The sequence below is a fragment of the Mauremys reevesii genome, linkage group 13 (assembly GCF_016161935.1).
Source record: "Mauremys reevesii isolate NIE-2019 linkage group 13, ASM1616193v1, whole genome shotgun sequence".
Taxonomy (NCBI): Eukaryota; Metazoa; Chordata; order Testudines; family Geoemydidae; genus Mauremys; species Mauremys reevesii.
In genome coordinates, this window is record NC_052635.1 from 1,223,316 (window position 1) to 1,242,126 (window position 18,811).

At 49.1% G+C, this 18,811-nt stretch overlaps 2 gene segments (V, D, J or C); both read left to right on the forward strand.

Moving 5' to 3' along the window:
* The first annotated feature begins 5,927 nt into the window (after window positions 1-5,927).
* Window positions 5,928-8,516, forward strand: LOC120380716. The segment is given in 4 exon segments: window positions 5,928-6,018; window positions 6,836-6,916; window positions 7,819-7,944; window positions 8,197-8,516. Coding segments are annotated over 4 exon segments (618 nt in total).
* A 7,426-nt stretch (window positions 8,517-15,942) lies between these two features.
* LOC120379835 lies at window positions 15,943-18,212 on the forward strand. The segment is given in 2 exon segments: window positions 15,943-16,063; window positions 16,366-18,212. Coding segments are annotated over 2 exon segments (336 nt in total).
* Window positions 18,213-18,811: the final 599 nt, after the last annotated feature.

Below are 18,811 nucleotides of genomic sequence, written 5' to 3' on the forward strand. Positions count from 1 at the left end.
TCCTGCAGGGGACGTGAAAGCGCTTTTGAAAACAAGTTACTCCTCCCAAACCTCAAATCCTCATGCAAACAGATCCATTAAAAAATCACCCTTGCAGAATACACAGTGCATTGGCTTTGTCATCAGGAAACATCGTAGGAATACTTTCCTCATTATAATCCGGGGCCAGTTTATGAGAAATCCTAATTGTGAAAACCTGAGTTTATTGACATATGTGGGATAACACTACAGCAATAAAAAATATCCTGTCTGCAGTTGGGGGAGGGATAGCTCAGTGGTTTGAGCATTAGCCTACTAAACCCAAGGTTATGAATTTAATCCTTGAAAGGGCCATTTAGGGATCTGGGGCAAAAATTGGTCTTGCTAGTGAAGGCAGGGAGCTGCTGGACTCAATAACCTTTCAAGTCCATTTCCAGGAAATTGGCATATCTGCATTTGGGGGGGGGGGAGGTAAAGCGTGGTTCAGTTGCCGGTTTCCAATGGACCAGAGTCAAATCTCTATCCGAACATCAAATAAAATTATATTTGCGTTTGATTAGTTAGAGAACTTGTGTGAGTTTAAAAAGATGAGTAGTCAGGGTCTCTTTGCAAGTTGTGGAAAATCAATAGGCGAGCAGCGCTACCTACTGGCGGGAAATATTAATATATTTTATCATTGGAAATCTTTCCATTACATTTAGATTCCTCTTCGCAGAAGCAGCAGGGGAGGGAATCAGACCGGGTCCCGTCTAGGGGAAGGCATCGAGACGTGTTTTCTTCTCATCCTTCGGGTATTTATTCCTCTAGGTAATTACACAGGATTTTCGAAGAAGTTTGAGACAGTTTAAGACTCCTAAATTCCATGGAACATTAACCCCAACTCAAACCCCAAACCCGAATGGTAGCTCTAAGCCAACCCCTCACATTGATCCTACATATAACCCTCACCATCACCATGATTCAAGCCCTGTTGCGCACCCGAATCTTGTAGAGTCCTTTGTAAGCTGCGTCCATGGGCCAAGCCCAGCGGAGAGGATGTCCCAGAATGTGACGCTCTTGGTGCAGGTGTTGCTCTGGGTGACTGGATTGAGTCCAAAGAACCCCAAGTGTCTGGAATAAAAGGAGACTCTGTGACCTTCCGCTGATCGTATCACACCAACTGTACCGCTTCTGTCTATCTGAATTGGGGCCTTGTGTATCCGAATCAAGCACCGCAGTGCATTCTGGTAGCAGGAGCGACGGGAGCTCAAGGTTTCACTGGTACTGTAGATTTCTCCCAGAAGAAGTTTTCTTCCCAGGCTGATGACAGCTCCACCCTTCTGAACATCACAGCCCTGGAGCTGTCAGACACAGCGGTGTATTACTGCGTCCTGGGGAGGGCACTGTGAGAGAGCCACACAGGAGACCTGCACCAAACATACCTTCCCTACAGCGCTGGAGGTTGTCCAGCAGCTCTCTTGGGGAGAGTGATCACTGAGAACAGAGATTTTGGCCTGATTCAGTTGTTAAAACATCTCCATTAAAATGACACCCCTATAGAATCATAGAATTGTAGGACTGGGAGGCACTGTACTATCTTCTAGACCATCCCTGACCGTTGCCTAACCTCCCTTAAAAACCTCCAAAGAGGGAGATTCCACAACCTCCCCAGGCAATTTATTTCAGAGCTAAAAGACCCTGACAAGGAGTTTTCCCTTAACATTCAACCTAAACTGAAATCTTACTGCGATTTAAGGCAGTTGCTTTCTTGTCCTATCCTCAGATGATAATAGGAACAATTTTTCACCTTCCTCCTTACAGCTACCTTTCTAGTACTTGAAAACTGTTATCATGTCTCCTCACGGTCTTCTCTTCTCTTGACTAAAGAAACCCATTTTTTTTCAATCTTGCCTCACACGTCATGTTTTTCTAGCCCTTTAATCGTTTTTGTTGTTCTTCTCTGGACTTTCTTCAAATCGTCCACATCCTTCCTGAAGTGTGGTGCCCAGCACTGGACACGACACTCCAGTTGAGGCCCTGCAGTAGAGTGGAATAATTAATTCTCCTGTCTTGCTTACAACACACCTACTGATATATCCCAGACTGATGTGGGTGTGGGTTGGTTGTTTTTTTTTGCAACAGTATTGCGCTGTCGACTCATTGCTTTAGCCTGTGATCCATTACCACCCATAGATCCCTTTCTGCAGTACTCCTTTGTCAAGGCTGATTCCTCACTCTAGGACTTTGAGTGCAGAAGGTGGGGGCCCACAAATATCTTAAAAAATACCGACCACTCCAGGCTTGTATTAAACTCCCAAGGTTCCAGATCCCCTGGCCTTGGGTCCAATCGCTGCCACCACCATCCAAATGCAAACCCCCAGTGAGAGCCCAGGAAGGCACACTTGGGAATTCCTTCTTGTGGGGTAACCTCAAGCTCTTTCAACCCTCCTCCGGGGAAGATCCAGCAAAGAAAAGAGAAAAGGAAACCAGCTGTTGCCCCGAGCTGAACCTGGAACCCTTTGTTCCTCTTAGCAGCTAACTGAATAACATGCACAGGGACCTCTTTACCATCTAAGACACAGGAATCCGATCATGTTCATAAAAAGATAATTTTTATTTTTTTTTAAAAAGGAAGAAAATGTGGAAAATCAGGCTGTTGCTAGATATTAGAAGAGCAACTGAAAAGGATTAAACACCAGGAATGGCTTCTCTGGGGTCCAGCTTAAAGGTTATAAAAGAAAACAAAAGTATCTCTGTTTAGTACAGGGGAATCCACAATCCCAAAATAAAGAGATAAACCTGATCATGTCTAACTAAACATTTCCTATCCTACTTACTTTCCAAATGAGTAATTCTAGGTATGAATTCTGAGGAATTTTCATACCTGGCCCAAGCTTCTTACAGTATTCCTGATGGCTCTGGCTCTCCAGCGGAGAGAACAAAACAAACATACCACAGAGAGGATTTTTTTTTCAAATATGAAAGTTTCTAGCCTTCCCATTGGCTTTTTTTGGCCAGGTGCCAACTCACTTCCTCTTACCAAACATTTCAGTGAGACGTCTTAACCGTTGAAAGGTAAGGCAAGTAGAATATCACTACTAAGAATGACTTTTATAGCTAACTGAGTAGCTAGGTGTCCATAAAAGGGTGCTCCCCCCATCCCTCATTTACCACATCCTTCCTAAACAGTCATTTCCCAGTCTGTATGTGTGCAACTGATTGTTCCTTCCTAAGTGGAGTACTTTGCATTTCTCCTTATTGAATTTCACCCTATTTACTTCTGACCATTTCTCCAGTTTGCCCAGATCATTTTGAATTTGAATCTTATTCTCCAAAGCACTCGCAACTGCTCCCAGATTGGTGTAATCCACAAAATTTATAAGTGTGCTCTCTGTGTCAGTGTTCTTCCTTGCAAGGCCCTCAAGCCAGCAGTGGCTACCATCTACCCTCAGTGCGGCTCCATAACTTCCCTCTAGGAGAGAGGGCCCCTCTCCCCCGGAACTCCCTGCTACCTGCCAGCAGGGAAAGAGAGAGACCCTTTCACCGGAGCTGTCTGCAGCTGGCAGGGAGAGGGATGGGGGGAGTCCTCTGGCCCCAGGCCCAGGGCAGCCTGCCTGCAACCCAAACTCTTAATCCCTGGCCCCAGCACAAATCATGCACCCCCCAACCAGAGCCCTCACCACCCCATCCCAATTGGCTGCCCCAGCCCTGAGCCCCTCTGTACCCGAACCTCTCATCCCCAGCCACAGCCCTCACATGCATTCCACACATTGGCTCTCATACTGAAGGTGTTTTTTTTTTTTTTGCCAAAGTGCCCCCAACTTCAAAAATAGTGAAGAGCACTAACCTATTCTATTATCTAAATCATTGATGAAGATATTGAAAAGAAGGGGATGCAGAACTGATCCCTGTGGGACCCCACTTGTTATGCCCTTCCAGCAGGGCTGGCTTTAGCAAGTGTGGGCCCAATTTGAACAGTTTCAGCAGGGATGACTGAAAAAAAACATAAAAAACATGTGGGGCTTGTGCTCACCGGGCAGCTCTCCTAGTCTTCGGAGGCAGGTCCTTCACTCGCTGCCGGTCTTTGAGGGCACTGAAGGACCTGCTGCTGAAGTGCTGCCGAAGACCTGGAGCAAGTGAAGAACCCACCGCCAAAGTGCTGCTGAAGACCTGGAGCGCCTCTGGGTGAGTAAAAATTAAAAAGGAACCTCTAGCCAGGGAAGGGATTCTTGGCCACTTGCCCCCCCTGGCGGCCCTGCCACTGGGCACTGGGCCCTCTTAGGCACGAGGCCCGATTCACGGGAATTGGTGGAATTGGCCTAAAGCCGGCCCTGCCTTCCAGCATGACTGTCAAACACTGATAACTACTCTCTGGACAGGGTTTTCCAACCAGTTACCCACTTACCTTATAGTAGTTCCATCTAAGCTCTATTGCTCTCCTTCGTTAACCAGAAGGTCTTGCAAGACAGTAGCCAAAGCCTTACGAAAGTCAAGATATCTTGACACATCTACCAGTTCCCCCCGTCCACAATACTTGTATTCCCACTAAAGAAAGCTATTGGGCTATAAAATAAATCAGTTTAAATCAGCTTCCAAAGGCCATATAGGGGTTCGATGAGTTAAAACAGACAGACAAATTTTGTACTAAAAAGTGACGAAAATGTTATATGAATGTATACAGATTTAAATATTATAAATTACCAATTTATGGGAATGCCATTTAATATTAAGAAAAAATGCCATTCTGTATTGGGGCTATCGGATTTGGACAGCCAGATCCCATTAATTTTAAAACATCTGCATTTCGTGGGCAGCTTTGAAAATCTCCGCTTGAGTCTTTCTAAAAATGATTGAGAAAAAAATACAGTGATAGAGCGAGAAATAATTATACATTGCAGAGCTGCCCTTTGAGAGCCTCAGTGGACAGCAGACATAGCTGTGCTAATTTTAATAGTCAATTTTACTGTTTTTTCAGGACTAAGTACTGAGTAGAACAGTGTCACCCAGAGACAAGGGCAGCTGACCGGGGTACAAAGTGAATCTGTCACACTAGGCTGTACTTTCTGGACTGAAAATGTAGGTTATGACATATACTGGTACAAACAGTACAGCAGCAGCCAGACAAAGTACCTCTTCCGAAGGTCTGCTGGAACCGAGCACAACGGGGATGGGAGCCGGTTCTCACTGGACTTCAGGGAACCCGAAAAATACGTGGGTCTGAGAATTGCGGAGTTAGAACTGAGCGATTCGGCGATGTATTTCTGTGCTATAGCTGAGAGGGCCTTAGGTTACCACTGCGGGTGGGTTAATAGAGGGGCCTTTACAAAATCCAGTGCTCAGTTTTCTCTTGACTCGGAGACAGAACTCGCGCAGATAGAAATCAGTGTGAAGAGACATCGCAAGCCACAAGCAGGGGTTTGAATCAAACGGTGCAGGTGTGACGGAAACCGCACGGGCACTAACTGCATGGAAATGTTACCCTTTTCCAGGAACCATCCCCCCACCTCCTCCAAATACCCAGAACCTCATGAGCCAGATGTCAGTACCTGTCACACCGCAATTCCCATGAATAGCTCTGTCTGCTTTTGGGGCCAGACCCCAGCAGGTAGGAATCAGACCTCGCTCCAGTAGTGTAAACGGGGCAAAGTATCAGCTGGTGTAAATCAAGGTCGCTCCTTTAGATTCAATGGGTCAGACCCCAACTGGCATAAATCAGCTGCCTCGCCATTGGAGTCAATGGCCCAGATCCCCAGGTCGTGAGTCAACGGGCTTAATTTTGCTTCACTCTGGAGAAAATCCCCGCGCACAATGTTTCTCTGGGGTGTCAGCAGGGGGATCCTGACCAGATCTGTGGAAATGGGATCCATGTACAGTTCCTTTTTTGTTTTTTTTTGTTTTTGGTGTTAGCTTTTTTAAAAAGTAAAACCCTGCTCGACCTTGTGATTCTTGCTGAGCTCTGGTCTCCGAAGATGAGACACAAAGTTGCTCCTACTGAGCTGCCAGCTAAAGAGATCTGGAGGCCAGAAATGTGTGACGTGACAGGAACAAGACAAAGCCACAGTGGGTGGGGTAAACGCTACCGGAGGGTATTAGCTGTTACATGGTGAGGGAAACAGCCTTCAACTGGGGTCTGTACGAGAGGAGGAAATGGTCTTGCCACAAATTTAATTTCTCTGATTTGCTTCTGTGAGAGAAACTTCACCATAAGATTCTATCCAGGTTCCTGTATTCATGCATCATTGTGGTGGCTTGAGCCCCTGAAGATCTAGAAACAATATATTTAACCATGAATGCTTCAGAAATCCTGCTTTGGACAGCAACAGCATTTCTATCTTTGAGTAAGTGTCCGCTAAAAGGGGAAACGAATGTCAGACCTTCTATTACCTAATGGGTTTGAACAGGGGGGAACTGGAAGCCAGGATTCCTGGGTTCTGTTCATATTCCAGGGAGGAGAGCAGGGGTTTAGTGGGTTAAAAGAGGGGTCTGAGCTTCTCGCTTCTAGTCCCACTTCTGGGAGAGGAAAGAATAGAGTCTAATGGTTGAGAGCAGTTAGACTGAGCATCAGGACTCCGGGGTCCTACACTGAGCTCTGAGTGGGGATCAAAGTCTCGTGGCTAGAGCATGGACAATTAGGACTCAGGCCTCCTGGGTTCTATTCCCAACGTCACTGCTCCCTTGCTAGAAGCGGGGTAAAACAATCCTGTTTTCTGGGCCTGAGTTGGTCTCTTTGTATGAGATGCGCATAAAGAACCTTTCCATTTCTGGGAGGCCCTGAGTCCTAAAGGGACTCTCTTCCCTTCACACGAGACTTGCTGTCGATGTGGAATAGTTTTACATGCTTAATTAGGGTGAACTTTTTCTCTTTCCTTCCCTGCAGGTTTCAGCCAGGGACAAGGCAGTGTCACGCAAACAGAAGGGCAGCTGGAAAAGTTGGGGGTTCAGACTGTCACCCTGGAGTGTACTTTCTCCACTGGGTACCAGTATTATTACTTATTTTGGTACAGACAGCAACGATCAGGAACAATGGATTTCCTCTTCCAAATAGATTATAATAACGCTGAAAAGAATGGAGCCGGGAGACGGTTTTCTGCACAATTCAGGAAATCCTCAAAATTCTTCAGTTTAACCATTAAAGAGCTAGAGCCGACGGACTCAGCGACATATTTCTGTGCTCTGTGGGAAGACACTGTGAGATGTTTAATAGGGAGCCCTGTACAAAAACCCACCCCCTGGGCTTTCTCACCATGAGAAACACAGTTGCAGAGTAGCATCCCCAAGCCCAGACAGATGGTTAAACCAGATGATGGGGCTGGTATAAACCACACGACCTGACACCTTTGAAGCCCTCTGGGCCTAATTCACCGTCGTGTTACGCCAGATTAATGTCAGTTTACCCACAGTGAGTCTGCTCCTCAGCTGCGGTGAATCAGTGTGGGGCAGATGGAGTCAACTGGGCCAGGTCCACCACAGTATCAATCAGCTGTACTTCCATTGGGGCTGGATTCCCCTAGCTGGAGTAAACCAGCGTGGGGCCAATGGGACAGATACACAAAGGCACAACACACAGAAGCATGCAGACACACGCACATGTGCAAACACAGAGACAGACACACACACAAAATCCACACCCACAAAACCAGCACTCAGAACACAGAACTTGTCTTCCCACAATGTCTTTAGGTTCGCCTCTCACCGAGTAGCAACAAGAAGCACAATAAACATGAAAATAAAAGAATTTGATCTTCCAGGAAATTCCAGAAGGAATTTCTCACACGAGTTCTCACCTGTGCTTCAGTTGCAGAACTCAGCCCGTTTCCTGTATCTGTTACGCATTTCCCGAACCCCTCCCTCTTCTGCTAGGCCGGTCTCGTAGTAACCTCTCCTTTAAATTCTTCTCACAGCGACCTCTCAGCTTGTCCGGCTCCCGCTGTCTGAGCACCATGGAGACGCATTTCATTCTCAGCCTTTGGGTCTTTAGCCAACTAGGTAACCGGGCTCTGGGTTTTTGGAAAACATGTCATGGAGTTCAGCTCCTAACTCCCATCCTACCCAGAACCCGAACTCTGATCCTAACCCTGACCCAGATCCAAACGCCCCTGATATCTTTAACCTTAATTTTTGCGGCTAACTTTAATTTGCTTGAAATTGGGCGGATAAACCCCTTGGGCTCTTTTCAAATTCCCAGCCTAGACCTACCAATGCACCTGGATGTCCTTGAATGTGAGTATCTTGTTGTAGGTGCGGTGCTGGGTGACTCGATCCGGTCCACGGAACCCGAGGTGTCCAGGTCAGGAGGAGAAACCGTGACCATCAGCTGTTCTTATGAAACCAGCTACACTTCCGGTGTCTATCTCTACTGGTACCGTCAGTATCCGAACCGAGCCCCGCAGTACATCCTCCAGAGAGGAGCAAAAGGAAGCACGTTCAGTGATTCCGCAACTTTCGCCCAGGAGAGGTTTTCTTCCCAGGCTGGTGACACCTCCACAGTTCTGAACATCACAGCCCTGGAGCTGGCAGACACTGCGGTGTATCTCTGCGCCCTGAGTTTGGCACAGTGACAGACCCTCACAGCAGAGCTGTACAAAAACCTCCCAGCCCTGCTGCAGGGGATGTCACAGGCATTAAAACGGGCAGCAGCGCCTTGAAACAGTCTGAGTACTGACGCTGCTTAAAGATACATCTCCCCATAACAGTTACATGTTATTTAAAGAGCTGATTTAAACATCGCCCTTGGATAAGATAATGGGCCTGATATTTAATTAGGAAGCTATAAATACCATTTTACTTAGTTTAGGAGATTATCTATATCGGTGTGGTGTGTGTGTGTGGGAATCATTTGTAGTAAAACAAGGGTTAAAGGTGAGTACAAATGTAGACGAAGTGACCTATTGTTGAAAATACAAATTGAGATTAAATGAGAATGAAAACATCCCTTTACACATGGACAATATACCTTTAAATAGCTCATTTATGGTGAAATGGGGGTAAAATACGCGAGTTAAAATACGGGTGAAATAGAAATACCTGGTTTTGAGTGGTGGGGTAAAGCTGCAGTTACCAGCTCTCCCGGAGTCAAATCGATGCTCCTGTTGTAGAGACATTTGCATTTTGGGTAGATTTGAGCTGAGATCACTGCGTTTCCTGAAACTCCTCCCTCTTCCTCTCCGCCGGTTTCTAATGAGTTTCCCACAGTTGTAGCTGCCCTTACAGATGTGAAATTTACACACCTCTAAGGCAGTAGCAGTATCTGAGCGTTTGAAATTTGGTAGCTAGAGAAGATACTATGGGGACATGTTGTATTCTCAACATTTGGATATTCAATCTCCTAGGTAAACGGGCTGGGATTTCAAATAAGCCTAAGGGAGCTAGACGCTTAATTCCCATTGCACCATAAACCTAACCCTATAATTTACCCTTTCTCTTGTCTGTAACTAAGGCTACGTCTACACTACCCGCCGTATCGGCGGGTAGCGATCGATTTTTCAGGGATCGATATATCGCGTCTCATCTAGACGCGATATATCGATCCCCGAATGCGCTTCTATCGATTCCGGAACTCCACCGCCGCGAACGGCGGTGGCGGCGTCGACATGGAGAGCCCCGGACATCGATCCCGCGCCGTGAGGACGGGTAAGTTATCGATATAAGATACTTCGACTTCAGCTACGTTATTCACGTAGCTGAAGTTGCGTATCTTATATCGATTTTTCCCCTTAGTGTAGACCAGCCCAAAGGGTACATCTTCACTACCCGCCGGATCGGCGGGTAGCAATCGAATTCTCGGAGTTCGATATATCGCGTCTCATCTAGACGCGATATATCGAACTCCGAACGCGCTCCCGTCGACTCCGGAACTCCACCACCACGAACGGCGGTGTCGGAGTCGATGGGGGAGCCGCGGACGTCGATCCCACGCATGAGGACGGGTAAGTACATCGAACTAAGGTAGTTCGACTTCAGCTACGAAGTTGCGTACCTTAGTTCGACCCCCCTCAGTGTAGACGTGAATGCTACAACCTGACCCTCACCATAACCCTGAACCTTTAATCACACCCTCGCCTTAATCCTAACATTAAACCCTCACCCTTCCCCTGCTCATAACAGTAATTCCTATGGAGTCAGGCGCCTAAGACCTCTTTGAAATTCCCCGAAATTGCAGTGCAGGTGGAATCATTTCCATATGTCAACTGCAGGTGAAATGTTGCCCTTGAATGTGTTTGTCTTGTTGCAGGTGCTGCGCTGGGAGACTCAGTTCAGTCCAAGGAATCCGAAGTGTCTGGATCAGTTGGCGAATCTGTGATACTCAGCTGTTCTTATGCCACCAGGATAACTATATCTATCTCCATTGGTACCGACAGTAGCGGAACCAAGCCCCGCAGTACATTCTCCAGCGAGGCGCGAAGTCCTACAGCGGCCGCAGCCTCACTGCGGGTTTCGCCCAGGAGAGGTTTTCTTCCCAAGCTACTGACAGCTCCGCGGTTCTGAACATCACAGCCCCGGAGCCGGCGGACAGAGCCCTGTATCACTGCGCCCTGCACTGGGCACAGTGACAGAGCCACATCGGGGAGCAGAACAAAACCCCTCCCAGCCGGGCTGCAGCTGATGTTAGGCACACCATAGGCATTTCTTTTCAGGAATGCACAGGATTCAAACCATGCCTTCCATGCCTCCCAGGAATATGGTAAAAAGGACTGTGAACGCAGCTGCATGTGCTGTAGAGTATGAAAATTTATTGTCATTTGGAATTCTTGTAGGTTCTCTTCCTTTTAATTTCCAGCAGGGAGGGGGGTGAGGAAATGGCTGTAGAAGAACAGGCCAAACAAAGGAAAATAATTTCAAGAATGTTGTCCGAAACATTCAGAGGAGACTAAGGCAGTTAGATGACTAGCTCGCCTTGCTCCTTGGAAAAATCTCAGCTTTCATTAAACTAAACAACAAAAAAAGCGATGCAGTCATATGACCCCTTCCCAGTAACTACAGAGCACCACAAGATTTTATCCTCATAATCCCCCCTGGGAGATGGAAAAATATTTGTGACGAAGTGGGGGGTTTTCTTGGGGTTTTCTATGTTTTCTAGTGGTTTGCATGCACAGGGGATGGGACTCAGTGTCCCTGGGTGTTACTGGTTTAACAAGGTGAGGAGATGTAGCAATAAATGAAGCCAAGTCCGTCAGTCTGTTCCAGTGGAGCACCCCAAGCGAGGGTTTTCCACGTCCTTTTATTATAATGGGTTACATAAATCATCCTATTATGCGCATGTACTAACTCAATCCAACTCCTCGCCCCCTCCCCTGATTGGTGCTCTATGCATTGCGTGTTCCAGTGGTAAACACCTGGTCGGCGCTTAATCAGTGTGTCTCCTGACCGAGTGTGGCAGGGTGGGAACCACTTCAGCCGCTCTAAAGTCGGGGGCGGTCTTCCTACCCCCTTAGTGCTTAAGAAGTGTAAAGTTCCTACAAGGAGAGAGGGAGTTTGTTGTTACAGAGGACCGGAGAGGGACTCAGGACCCCAGCCGATGGCCTGGAGGATGGAGATCCCAGCAACTGGTGACCTGGTGACCCGGAGACCCGGCTCAGGAGACACAGCCAGTTCTGGCCAGTGGGAGAACAATGGGCTGCAGAGAGAGGACCCCGGTGACCCGAACAGCCGGTTCCAGCCAGAGGAGAGCTGAGAGGAGAGGAGACCCAGGCCTTCCTGTTTATGACCCTGTTTACCTTGAGAGAAGACAATGGACAGAGGTGGAGCTTGGGGCGGGGGATATCGGAGGCCCAGCTGGGAAGCAGCGTGGCTCGGGGCTGGCGAGGGGAAGCAGGCAGAGCCCACCTGGCTGCAGGGGAGACTGGGATGTGCTGTGTTCAATTCTCAATAAACCCTCCTGTTTTATGCTGGCTGAGAGTCGCTCTGGGCTAGAGAACAGGGTTGCATCAACCCCTTCGTGGGTGAGGAGGCCCAGGGGTCCAGAGCACGGGGACTCCCTGAGGGGGCCACGGCAGAGACAGATGTGCTAAGGCTCAGAGAGGTGCGGCTCCAGGAGGTGGAGGGGCCTGACCCCGAGAGAGAGTGGCCCCCCAAGAAGGGCTGTCACACTGAAAGGGGCACCCCCCATGGACCGCATGGGGCCATGAATGGGCACCATCTGTGAGTCCGTGACAATATTACAATCTTCATTTTACATGTAGGGAAACTGAGGCCCAGAGACATTCAGTATCTTGTCCCAGGGCAAACTGGGAGTCGGTGGCAGAGGTCGGAACCAAAGACAGGTGTCTTCAGTCCCAGACCAGAAACTGATTCACAAACACTCCTTCCCTGAACCACCCCGCAATTTCAACTGCAGACAAACCTGAACACAGCTCTGTTATGAGCCCCCCCAAACTCCTCCCTCTTCCACTCGGTTGGTTTCTGATTAACCTTCCCCAGGGCCAGTGCAAGGATGTTTCCCGCCCTAGGCAAAACTTCCACCTTGCACCCTCCTTCGAGCCCCCACCCTGAGGCACACACACCCCTGCAGCAGCTCCCCCCCTCTGCCCTGAGGCACCACCCCGGCCCCAGCTCACCCCTGCTCTGCCTCCACTCCAAGCAGGCCTTCGCTGCTTCACTTCTCCCACCTCCCAGGCTTGCGGTGCCTAACCTGGTTGGCGCCGCAAGCCTGGGAGGCGGGAGAAGTGAAGCAGCCACGGTGTGCTGGGGAGGAGGCAGGGCAGGGGTGAGCTGGGGCGGGGAGTTCCGCTGCATGCAGCCCCCCCCACCCTTACTTGCTGCAGACGGCCCTCCCCACACTCCCCTGCCCCAGCTCCCTCCACCTAAATGCCAGTGGTGACCAAGGCGGCCAAATATCCGGCCACTGCGGTCGCTGCTGAAGAAAATGCCACCCCCCAAATCCTAGAGCCCTAGGCAACCGACTAGGTCACCTGAATGGTTGCACCGGCCCTGACCTTCCCCAGTCAGAGCTGCCTTCAGGTGACGTGAAGATTAGATTCATTTTGTCGCAGCAGGAATATCTGGGAGGTAGAAATTTGGTGGCTGTACAGAAGAAGACACCATGGAGATGCGGGTTAGTCTCTGGTTTTGGATAGTGAATCTCCTAGGTAACCGGACTCGAATTTTCGGATGATTCTTCGGGAATTAGACACTCATTGCGCATTAAACCAGAATCATAATCTTAAATGTCCTAGCATAGATTTCCCTAACCTTAGCCTTTCCCCTAAATCCTAAGGCTTTTCTTCATTCTCTCCCCTAACCCTACCCTTAATTTCTTTGGAATTAGGTGCATAATTCCCTTACATTTTTTTGAAAGTCACTCCTTAAACTGCAATGGGTTTCCATGGGGCAAGTGCAATTGAAAGTGTGCCTCTGAGCTTGATTGTCTTGTTTCAGGTGTTGCGCTGGGCGACTCGGTCCGATCCAAGGTACTCGAAGTGTCTGGATCTGTAGGAGAGACTGAGACACTCAGCTGTTCCTACAATACCAGTGACACTGCTGGTGTCTCTCTCTTTTGGTACCGCTGGTTTCCTAACCGAGCCCCTCAGTACATTCTCAAAGAGCTAATTTAAACATCACCCTTGGATAATATAATGGGCATGATGTTTAATTAGGAAACTATTGACAGGTGTTTGCCTAGCTTAGGAGATGGCCTGTTTCCATGGGGGAGGCGGGCGTCGGGAATCATCTGTAGCAAAATAGGGGTTAAAATGTTGGGTAAAAATAGAGACAAACCGAATTACTATTTGAAATACAAATTGAGATAAAATGTGAACTGAAAATTTCATTGACAAACGGACAATGGACAGTTAAAATTCTCTTTACGTTAACAGTCTACTGTCCGTTTGGTGAAATGGGGGTAAAATATTCAAGTTAAAATATGGGGAAATAGTTAGAAATACCCACTTATGAGTGGCGGGGTCCAGCTGCAGTTACCAATTCGCCAGAGGTCGCATCAATACTCCTGTTTTAGAGCCATTTGCATTTTGGGTAGATTTGTTTGGAAACTATTTAATTGCAAGACACTTTCCCCAAGAATATATGTGAGAACCGTGAGCTCTAAAATCCTGTGGTACGTGGTAAAGTCATGACAAAGCACCGCCATCTGCTGGTTGGAAATATAAACACAGGTTGTCATTGGAAACCCTTCCACGCGCTGTGTCTTCGGTTTCACTCAGGCTGCCGGCAAAGGCAGCAGAGGAAAGACGAAAATGATTTTAAATAATTCTTTCAGGAGTTCTGGCTGGGCATTTCAAAGGAGGTTAATGAAGTTGGGCGCCTCATTCCATTACATTTGTTGTGATAATCCCAGACGTTATTGCCTGTAAACATATTCATGCCGCATCCCACTGATACCTGGGTGCATCTGAAGAAGTGAGGTTTTTTACCCAGGAAAGCTTATGCCCAAATAAATCTGTTAGTCTTTAAGGTGCCACCGGACTCCTTGTTGTTTTTGTGGGTGCATCAAGAAATCTTAACAGTCTCTATATGAGTTAGAAAAAAACCCTCCCTTTTTTACAGCTAGGGAAACTGAGGCATGGAGGAGGAGGATTACACATCGTCACACAAACAGAGTCTGTGGCAGAGCTGGTCTCTGAATCCCAGAGCAGCTCCTTGTCCACAAGTCCATCCCTCTCCCCTTAAGAACACCAATATCTTAGCTGCAGGCTGACCTGAACCCACTGTGTTTTTTGGATCTGTGCTGAGTTTCTCCAAACTCCCTCCTTTCTTCGCCGGTTTCTAATGAATTTTACACAGTTGTTGCTGCCCTTACAGACGTGAATTTTATATTTATCTGAGGCAGCGGCAGTAGCTGGGAGTTTGAAACTTCGTCGGTATAGATAAAAAAACTATGGAGACGTGTTTTATTCTCAGCATTTGGATAGTTCTCCTAGGGAACTGGGCTGGGATTTCAAAGAGGCCTAAGGAAACTAGACACTCAATTCCCATTGAACCGTAAACCTAACCCCACACTTAACCCTTACCCTGAATGAAACCCTTACCCAAGACTGTAACCAAAATGCGAATGGTACAATCACCACAACGCTAAACCCTACCCCTGACCTAGGGGGTGTAGAAGTACAGCCCCCCCCGAGCCCAGTCTCTTCCCTAGAGAACCTACAGTCTAAGGGTGACTGCCCCTCTCTGCCACTGAGCTGCTATTTGAACTTGGGCAAGTCCTTTCTACTCTCTGTGCATTTTTCCCTCCCATCCCCTTGTCTGCCTTTCCCTGCTGCACAGGCAATGTCTTAGGGGCAGGGAGCCTCTGTGGCGATCTGTTTTTAAAGCACCTGTCACGCTGCCTAGGGAGGCCCCTGCTGGAGTAATCACAATGCGGCACCAGCCTGTTCTGGAGATGGGACACCAGGGCCAATGGATCGGCCAAGCCATTCTCTGCTGGGATACACCTGAGGGTAAAACCAGGCCTCGCCCCATATTCCTCACCCGCTGCTGCCCCCTAGCGGCCATTCCACTCCAACCACCTTCAGCTGCATCAATCCGCGATTCATTGAAATCCTGTTTTCATTCGCTTCCCCTCATCTTTTTATTTTTTTAAATCCCTGATACAATTTTCTGTGCCTGCTAGAGAGACAGGCTGGCGCATGGCCGTGTTACCCACTTCGGCCAGTGGCTTATAACCATCTTTTTGCTTCCTTGATATCGGTGTGCGCCCGCTACATAAATATTGCTTAACCCAGGAGAGCGCAACAGAGAGGGAAACCCATGAATTATAGGGACAGAGCCTTAACTGGTAGAAACCGGACCAGCTGCCCTGGATTAAAATGCGGCTCCACTGATTTACATCAGCTACGGCTCTGCCCATGGTCTCCAGTGGAACTGTGGCCAGTTTGCTCCGGCTGGGGAACCGGCCCAATGACTCTGATGGAACACAATTAATCTGCACCAGTGGAGGACCAGGCCCAGTGCTCTCAGAAGGAAAACCCTTTCCCTCCCCCACCCACTTGAACAGGGTAAATGTACCAAGTTCCTTCCAGCCTGAAGGCCACCCCTGGAGGCTGAGCGGTGTCACAGCTTCACCTCATCCAGGTTCAGCTGCAGCCACTTCATTCTGCAGCTGAGTCCCTGACAATGAGCCTGGCCGCTTTGCTGCTGGTGCTGGCTCCAGGTATTCGAGGCTCTGCTCTGAGCAGGGCGCACGGGTTGGGATTTCCAGGCTGTTGGGGAATGGCTTTTCTGAAAGAAAGGCGCTCCGATACCACGGGGATGGGCGCCCGTGGGTAGACAGATGGACAGTGCAGAGGGGAGGATGGGCAGAGGGAAGGGTGGATGGATGGACAGGCAGACAGTACAGAGGGAAAGGTGGATTTTCGTTCGCTTGTTTTCTCCTTTGTCTGCACAGAGGTGCATGTATTTTCCTGTCACTCCTGAGCAAGAAAACCTGGACTAAAACCAACCTCCTCCCTCCAGGTGCGTTTGCCCAATACACGGTGACCCAGGAGCCGTCCCAGGTCGCTGCCAAGGAAGGAGAATCCATCCAGCTCAACTGCTCCTACACGGGCACCGAGTACAGCGTGCATTGGTACCGCCAGCCCCAGGGGGGCCAGCCGCGGTTCCTGGCGCTCCTGTCCTCTAGTCACAGAGACACCCGAGAGAATTTCACCATGAGCCTGGACACCGAAACCAAAAGCAGCTTCTTGTACCTGAACAGCAGCCGCCTGGCAGACTCTGCTGTGTATCTGTGCGCGCTGGAGCACAGTGCCAGGTGAGCACAGGCAGCCCGTCACAAAACCCTGGGTGGGGGCAGGGCACACGGACACGAGGGAGGAGACAAGCAGGAGTTAGAATAGAACAGCGGATATGAGCACAGAGAGAAGAAAGGAAAGTAGACCAGAGTCGGCGAGAGGCTATAAGAATAGAATGGAACAGAAGAGAACACACAGGAACGGACCGGAATAGGAGCGATGTGAACAGAATAAAGGGGAGAGAAGAGAAGAGGGGTCAGTAATTTAAGGAAGAAACTTGAAGAATCAGCTGGAAAATTATAGACATTTTCACCTTTTCGCCTTCCCCAATTGCCTGGATCTGGTGGTTTTATATAAAAAAAATAGCTTTCTTGCCCCACAACACTAGCAGATGGGGAAGCATTCTCTGGGGAGACAATCCGGTACCTCAGTAATTCCCATGTGATTTTCCCTGTTGTTCAGGTCAGACACTGTCCGACTGGTAAAATGCACACAGACATTCTCACATACAGCCACACACAGGACACACTCGCACAAGTTCTCTCTCTCTCTCTCTCTCTCTCTCTCTCTCTCACACACACACACACAAATTCTCACATACAACCACTCTCTAGATTCTAACACACAGACAGAAACCTACTCACTGAAATCACACACACACGCACAGTCTCTGACATATATCCCCCCTTCATACACACTCAGAAATATAGATAGCTATGCATACACACCATGACACACACACACTTAATCTCATAGGTAAACAGCTCCATTCACACTCGAGATGATAATATCCTCGATTGGACCAACTTCTGTTGGGGACAGCAACAAAGAATCCTGTTGGGGACACAAATTTTCCAGCTACAGAGAGCTCTTTCTCCGCTGGGAAGCGTCTCTCTCTCACCAACAGAAGTTGGTCCATTAAAAGATATGACCTCACCCACCTTGGCACCAACACAGCTACAACAACACGGCACGCTCCTAGATAAACAGCCTGGACCCCAGAGTGAATCCCACATCCAGAGAATTTCCTGTGTCAGACTTAGATCTCTCGGCAAAGGGACCCAGTCCTGCCTTTCATTGCAGGGTCTGACAGACCCCACAGCACCCATGGACTTGCATCTGCTCACTGCACTGCTGCGAGGTATCCCACCCTTTAGTTCTCTGTGCTTTTCTGTTCTCTCTCGCACACTGACACACCTTCCCTCTCACCCTCAGGCAGGATTTAAGAGCTTGGCGTCCCTTGGTATTTTACAAGCAAAGAGCTGAGTTTACCCCAGTCCCATCTCTTCCTGTCAGCTGTACTGACTGAGCACAACAGACACGTGCAGTTTGTAAAACTCCATCTGTTTCCTGGTGGCTCATCTCTATCCTTCCACTGTAAAGGGGCTTCCAGCCAAACGCCCGCCCCTCCCTGGGCGTGACCTCCGCTGCCCTCCCTCGCCCTGTTTTCCCCACACCAGGTCCCAGGTGGTTCCCCGCAGCTCATGATATTAAGGATCACGGGTGGCTGGGAACAGGGAGATTCCTTCACCGGGTCCTTGGAAACCACCCACCGGTGCAGCTCGCTCAGCTTCCCCAGCAGTCAGCCTGGGCCCTCAGCCGTGTACTTGCACTAGTACAAAACCCACTGCAGCCTGTCAGGGAGGTGGGTGTGCGCGTGCGTGCAAAGACTTGTAGAGCCCTCGGGCCTGTGTGGGAAACGATTTTACTCTCAGCGCTCACATGCCACGGAGATGAGTGTCAGCACAACAGATAGTGCAGCAAGAGGGAGGGATGGACAAAGCAGCGGGCTGGGCAGGGCCGCCCAGAAGGGGGGCACGTGGGGCAATTTGCCTCAGGCCCCGGGCCCCGCAGGGGCCCCCACGAGAGTTTTTCGGGGCCCAGTATCCTGTCTCCGGACAGTGGCCAGTGCCAGGTGCCCCAGAGGGAATGAACAGAACAGGGAATCAGCAAGTGACCCATCCCCTGTCACAGGTTACATTTCAGGGGAGGGAAAAGGCTCCTCTTCAGCATTTTGCGCCATCACTATAATAAGCCCTGTGGCCGGGTCTGTCTGTAGAACGGCAGCATCTCTTGCCACTACACGATGAGTAATTTCGGGAGTGTGCAGTGGTTCAGGCAGCTGCCCGGAGGCCAGCCTGTCTCCCTGCTGATTCTGGTGTCCGATGGGA